At 37.1% G+C, this 7,220-nt stretch overlaps 1 protein-coding gene across 1 annotated transcript; it reads left to right on the forward strand.

Moving 5' to 3' along the window:
- Positions 1–2,827: 2,827 nt before the first annotated feature.
- Positions 2,828–4,797, forward strand: LOC134847931 (putative per-hexamer repeat protein 5). Its single transcript, XM_063865224.1, has 2 exons — positions 2,828–2,994; positions 3,780–4,797. Exons 1-2 carry the CDS (start codon positions 2,945–2,947, stop codon positions 4,690–4,692), a joined length of 963 nt encoding a protein of 320 aa, XP_063721294.1. The 5' UTR covers positions 2,828–2,944; the 3' UTR covers positions 4,693–4,797.
- Positions 4,798–7,220: the final 2,423 nt, after the last annotated feature.

Here is a 7,220-nt window from a genome sequence, read left to right on the forward strand (position 1 = left end):
AGGACAGCTATGTTTCCCGGTTACACCTCAAATTTTTCTTACGTCAATGAATTCTGATAATATTATCAATGAAACCTTATTGCGACCGCTTCTTAAAGATTCGAGCCCTCACCAACCAAAAGTTATGCATTTGGAAGTTTTCTAGGACAGCTATGTTTCCAGGCTACACCTAATATTTTTCTTACGTCAATGAATTCTGATATTATTATCAATAGAACCTTATTGCAATCGCTTCTTAAAGACTCGAGCCTTTACCAACCAAAAGGTATGCCTTTGGAGCTTTTCTAGGACAGCTATTTTTCCCAGCTACACCTCATATTTTTCTCAACGTCAATGATTTCTAGCATTATTTTCACAGGAACCTTATTGCGACCGCTTCTTATATGATTCGATACCTTACCAACCAAAAGGTATGCCTTTGGAACTTTTCCAGGACAGCTATGTTTCCCGGCTACACCTCATATTTTTCTTAACGTCATTGAATTCTGATATTAATATCAGTGGAACTTTCTTGCGACCGCTTCTTAAAAACTCGAGCCCTTACCAACCAAAGGGTATACTTTCGGAAGTATTCTAGGACAGTTATGTTTCCCGGCTACACCTCATATTTTTCTTAACGTCAATAAATTATGATATTATTAGCAATGGAACTTTATTGCGACCACTTCCTAAAAATTTGAGCCATTACCAACCAAAAGGTATGCCTTTGGAACTTTTCTAGGACTGCTATGTTTCACGGCTACACCTCATGTTTTTCTTAACGTCATTGAATTCTGATAATATTATCAATGGAACATTTTTGCGACCGCTTCTTAAAGCTTCGGGCCCTTACCAACCAAAAGGTATACCTTTGAAAGTATTCTAGGACAGCTAGGTTTCCCGGTTACACCTCAAGTTTTTCTTATCGTCAATGAATTCTGATTTTATTATCAATGGAACTTTATTGCGACTACTTCTTAAAAATTTGAGCCCTTACCAACCAAAAGGTATGCCTTTGGAACTTTTCTAGGACTGCTATGTTTCCTGGCTACACCTCATGTTTTTCTTAACGTCAAGGAAGTCTGATATTATTATCAATAGAACCTTTTTGCGACCGCTTCTTAAAGATTCGAGCCCTTACCAACCAAAAGGTAAGACTTTGGAACTATTCTAGGACAGCTATGTTTCCCGACTACACCTCTATTTTTCTTAATATCAATGAATTCTGATATTTTTAGCAATAGAACCTTATTGCGACCGCTTCTTGAAGATTCGAGCCCTTACCAACCAAAAGCTATGCCTTTGGAACTATTCTAGGACAGCTATGTTCCCGACTACACTTCATACTTTTCTTAACGTCAATGAATTGTGATATTATTATCAATGGAACCTTATTGCGACTACTTCTTAAAAATTCGAGCCCTTACCAACCAAAAGGTATGCCTTTGGAACTTTTCTAGGACTGCTATGTTTCCTGGCTACACCTCATGTTTTTCTTAACGTCATCGAATTCTGATATTATTATCAATTAAACCTCATTGCGATCGCCTCTCAAAGATTCGAGCCCTTACCAACCAAAAGGTATGCCTTTGGAACTATTCTAGGACAGCTATGTTTCCCGGCTACACCTCATATTTTTCTTAACGTCAAGGAAGTCTGATATTATTAGCAATAGAACCTTATTGCGACCGCTTCTTGAAGATTCGAGCCCTTACCAACCAAAAGCTATGCCTTTGGAACTATTCTAGGACAGCTATGTTTACCGACTACACTTCATACTTTTCTTAACGTCAATGAATTGTGATATTATTATCAATGGAACCTTATTGCGACCGCTTCTTGAAGATTCGAGCCCTTACCAACCAAAAGGTAAGACTTTGGAACTATTCTAGGACAGCTATGTTTCCCGACTACACCTCATATTTTTCTTAACGTCAATGAATTCTGATATTTTTAGCAATAGAACCTTATTGCGACCGCTTCTTGAAGATTCGAGCCCTTACCAACCAAAAGGTATGCCTTTGGAACTATTCTAGGACAGCTATGTTTCCCGGCTACACCTCATATTTTTCTTAACGTCAAGGAAGTCTGATATTATTAGCAATAGAACCTTATTGCGACCGCTTCTTGAAGATTCGAGCCCTTACCAACCAAAAGGTATGCCTTTGGAACTATTCTAGGACAGCTATGTTTCCCGGCTACACCTTATGTTTTTCTTAACGTGCCTTTGGCGCCAATGAATTCTGATTTTGATGAAGCAGCAAGCACCAAAACATGCAAGTTTTTTGGGCACTTATGGTCCATAACTTCCAAAAAAGGCAGTTTTTTTCCATATTTTCATTAAAAAAATAAGCATATGAGGGGTTTGGGGGATTTCGAAAAACCAGCTCGAGCAATATAAAAAACCAAAAAAAAACTGGAAGAAGTATCCGCCTCCTCGAAATAATTTTAACTCCGCCCCTGTGTTTTATTAAGAAGAGCTAGTAACTTTGCGTATGTTAATTATACGAGGCTAATTTGATACGTCTACATTTGTCTAAAAAACTACCCACCGAGCATAATGTCATTACTTTCATCAAATATTCAAAAAGCGGGATCAAAAACTTGATATTAGTTCATGCATAAGAATTAAATTTTGGAAAAAAGTTCGTACACGGAAGATTATGAGGGAGAGGACATAATTTTAGCTAAAAAAAAGTTTGCAATTCATGTGCCAGCTAGCTAATTTAGTGGGAGGCGGGTCGGTTTGGACATGTTACACAGACAAGACATCTTAAATTTGATGCAGTTTTAAAGCGCATTTTCAGGTCGTTCAATCAGAAACAAAATTTTAGTTTATTGAATAATTTCTCATAGCGTGTTCTGTTTTAAAGATACGAACATTTACAAACACAAAGAAAACACGCACCATACAATTTATCTTGCTTGGTTGAGTGTTTTTTTTCGCAAATATATACGTTCTATAATGGCGTCGACTAAAAATGCAAACAACGCAATGAACAACCCCATTGCAAGGTAAAGTTCATCTCTATTTCAGTTTTTCTAACCCAATTAATAAGATTTCTCGAACCTCCATTGAAAGTTTAATCATAATCTAATTTCAAACAATCATTCGATTCCAAAAAAACCGGCTGAAATCCATAGTTAACCTTGGTCGATCAAACCATTTTTATCCATGACTATCATCAAGAGTTAGTAGACCTCACATTTCAGGTGAGCTCAGGGGCGGATCTAGGATTTTCTCGAGGGGGCGGATTTTCAAAAGATTTTCCAAAATTTTGTCGGCATTTTTTGCGGTTGATTAAATTGATTGTTTGAGGTCTCCCACATCAATAAAAATGCCGTCTTCTGTCCAAATTTTCTGCGCCGCAGACAAAATTTGAAAAAACTGCCCAAAATTTGAAAAAACTGGCTGAAAAAACGGACGTCTCAAAATAGTACAAAGGGGGACCCTTTGGGTCGGCTAGGGTTCAATGTCTTGAAATATATTGACGCCCCCCACCCCTAAATCCGCTACTGGTTGAACTCACAAAAAGTAGAAAGTGCTAGACACATGTATGGCAAACTTTATTGCTTAAGTTTGCAAGAATAAATTCTTCAAAAATTATTTAGAAAGAATGATTGAAAAGATTGAGTTCATTCATTCAAATGCATGCAATTTGTTTTAAAATTTAGTTTTCTGATTGGAAAATAAGATCGGAAAATTAAGACCTAACTCTCTTAATTGTTGGTTTCTGTTGATTACAGGTGACAATTTTTTTTGAAATTAACTTGATCATCCAGCTAGTGAGTATATTTAGGCAAAAGTATGACAAATATGGCCCCTATGGAGCCAAACTGGCTCTAGCAGAAAAAAAATTGCTCCGGCCGAAGGAAAACACCCGGAACAAAGTGCTGGTTGCTCTAACATATGTCCTAATAATGCTGGGATCTCCAGCCTTACTTTCAACGTATTATTTGCTGTTCTTCGAGGAAAATGCGACTAGAAATGGGGTGGTTACTACAACAGCTGCCCCGGACTTATCTGCGGTTACAACTATTGCGGCGACAACGGAGGCTGTAGAAAATACAACCGAAGATCCGGTAACAGGTGACGGGGATGCTGGAACCGGAGATGGCGGAACTGGAGGTACTGGAACCGGAGATGGCGGAACTGGAGGTACTGGAACCGGAGATGGCGGAACTGGAGGTACTGGAACCGGAGATGGCGGAACTGGAGGTACTGGAACCGGAGATGGCGGAACTGGAGGTACTGGAACCGGAGATGGCGGAACTGGAGGTACTGGAACCGGAGATGACGGAACTGGAGGTACTGGAACCGGAGATGGCGGAACTGGAGGTACTGGAACCGGAGATGGCGGAACTGGAGGTACTGGAACCGGAGATGGCGGAACTGGAGGTACTGGAACCGGAGATGGCGGAACTGGAGGTACTGGAACCGGAGATGGCGGAACTGGAGGTACTGGAACCGGAGATGGCGGAACTGGAGGTACTGGAACCGGAGATGGCGGAACTGGAGGTACTGGAACCGGAGATGGCGGAACTGGAGGTACTGGAACCGGAGATGGCGGAACTGGAGGTACTGGAACCGGAGATGGCGGAACTGGAGGTACTGGAACCGGAGATGGCGGAATTGGAGGTACTGGAACCGGAGATGGCGGAACTGGAGGTACTGGAACTGGAGATGGCGGAACTGGAGGTACTGGAGCCTGAAATACTAGTACAATTCAGCCCTAAGCATAAGAACTGATATTTGTTTTTAGTTTTAACACTTGATGTTTATAAATTGTTCATAAGAAAAAGTTTTGATTGATTCTTTGCACATTTAATTTAAACTTCCACAATTTTACACATTAAAAGTTTTTTAAAAGAAAGTGTTTCTTCAGTGAGAAAAACGCTTGAAACAATTTTGGATTGCTGAATCTCTAAATTTTCAATCATTGACGTATTATTTTTGCAAATCCAAAGTCATGCTCAATGACAATCCTGTATACTCTATAATTCAAAAATTTCTAAAGTGCTTTTTCTGAACACTGGGAAAATTTGAAAGAAACTCTCATGCAATTTGAAAGACAGATGGAAAAGTTTGAAACGTTATTGCAATAGTAAAAAGATAAATAGTGCTTAAGCAATTGTTTCCCTGAAATATTAAGACGTACCGGAATTTTGAAGTGGCTTGCCCAAAAAGTGTACGCAGAGTTAAAATCTTTGAAGACAAAAACCTTGAAAACTTTTTTCACTGTTCTTCCGGATATCAAATTGGTTCAGAAAAGTCAATTTACCGAACAAGAAAAAATTAGTTTCGACTTTTTTGCACAGGTAAGTCTGTGGTGCTGCCTAATTGAACTAAGAAGAAATTATGTTGCCTAAAGATAGATAGTCGCAAACCTCAGCCCTGGCTAGCTGAATTAATGCTTATTTTATGTCGAATAGTGCCCTTCTTTCACAAAAAATTACCTTTCTTACTTTGTTCAGCTTTAATCCTTCTCGAAATTTGGAATTTTTTGTTGCGATATTTAATTCAAGTCAAAGAGTATTTCAAGTAGGGTTTTTTGTTCCTTCACGATTACCCAAAGCTGAGGGATTTGCTATTGTGCCGATTCTCTGTTGCGTCTCATTGGCATCTTTCATCTAAAAACTAATTTATAAGTATATTGCTGAGTTTTTAATATTCTCCCTCAGCGCTATGCCATTGTGAAGAAACAGAAAACCTTGTTCTAAGTACGGTTTTCTGTTGAAATTAATTAAATTCCGTAACGAAAAATCTCAATTCTCGAGAAAAATTACAACTGAACAAAGCAAGAAAGGCAAGATTTTGTGGAAAAAAGGCAAGATTTGACGTAAAATTGAGGTTGAGGTTGAGGTTTGCGACTATTTTTTGATCAATTCCTTTGAAATATAGTTTACTAACTCAACCGGGCTAGCTAAAGTACTGCTATTTTTAATTCTAATTTTGCCTTTTTGCCTTTTGTCACAAAATTTGAACCACTTTTATAAATTTGAAAAGTTATTTCCGTCTAACTGTGTGAGTGAGTTTTCAATTGATTGTTTATGCAAGGTTCTTGTTTTTTTTCCAACTTTTGCAAACTTTTATAATGTCAAACTGTTGTTCATACCGATGATCTTGAGCAATTAAGTCAGTCAAAATTTAAGCATTTTAGATCAATCATTTTTAAACACGGTTTTTATCTGTGGAAATCTATAATACTAAACTGAACTCCGACGTTGAAATGAGCAGTTCTAGATCAACTAATTTTGATCAGCTTTTTTGACCCAAAAGCTATCGCAATTGAAAGTTTGGACTGACAATAATAATTTAACCATTAAAAAGCAATTGACCATTAAAAAATTGCAAAAATCGAGACCAAGCAGAATTGATTAAAAAGAGCAATATGTCAATTTTGAGCAGTTTTTGCAGGCAAATTTAAATTTTAGGTGCTTGAGTTCTTAAGATTTATTTCTTAAGGTAAAGAAAATTTTCGCATGCAAAAACAGTCTGAAATAGAGTTCATGTCCAAAAATTGGCAATATCGGTGAGGTTGAAAAGTTTAATCAATTTTTTAATCGTTTAAACAAGCATTTTAGTAAAACTATTTTTTCGAAAACCCTTCTTACGTGATAAAATTAGTAATAAGATGAAATTCGACGACAAAATGAGCAGTCTTTTGAAGATCTGAAATGCTCTAGTGTTTGGAATATTGAGCCTTTTAGTTGAATGAACCTTTAAGTCAAAATTATTTCATCGTCCAAACTTTGAAATCAAAAGCGTTGATGGTTTCCGCGTATTTTTCACGTTTGTATACATTTCTCTATTTTTTTCCTTATATTTTACGTATAAGCAACTTTCAGGTTCACTAATCTGTTTAAAGCACTTCAGGTGCATTACATGCTATTTTATTTAATTTTGTCTTTTCAACTTCTGATCAACTCTCCTTTGAAATATAGTTTACTAACTCAACCGGGCTAGCTAAAGTACTGCTATTTTTAATTCTAATTTTGCCTTTATGACTTTTGTCACAAAATTTGAACCACTTTTATAAATTTGAAAAGTTATTTCCGTCTAACTGTGTGAGTGAGTTTTCAATTGATTGTTTATGCAAGGTTCTTGTTTTTTACTTTTTTTCTGTTCCAACTTTTGCAAACTTTTATAATGTCAAACTGTTGTTCATACCGATGATCTTGAGCAATTAAGTCAGTCAAAATTTAAGCATTTTAGATCAATCATTTTTAAACACGGTTTT

The sequence above is a fragment of the Symsagittifera roscoffensis genome, chromosome 6, assembly GCF_963678635.1.
Source record: "Symsagittifera roscoffensis chromosome 6, txSymRosc1.1, whole genome shotgun sequence".
Classification (NCBI taxonomy): domain Eukaryota; kingdom Metazoa; phylum Xenacoelomorpha; order Acoela; family Convolutidae; genus Symsagittifera; species Symsagittifera roscoffensis.

Coding starts and splice junctions, on each gene's coding strand:
- LOC134847931 (XM_063865224.1), top strand. CDS start 2,945: ATGGCGTCGACTAAAAATGCAAACAACGCAATGAACAACCCCATTGCA. Junction 2,995..3,779: donor ATGAACAACCCCATTGCAAG/GTAAAGTTCATC, acceptor GAGTATATTTAG/GCAAAAGTATGACAAATATG.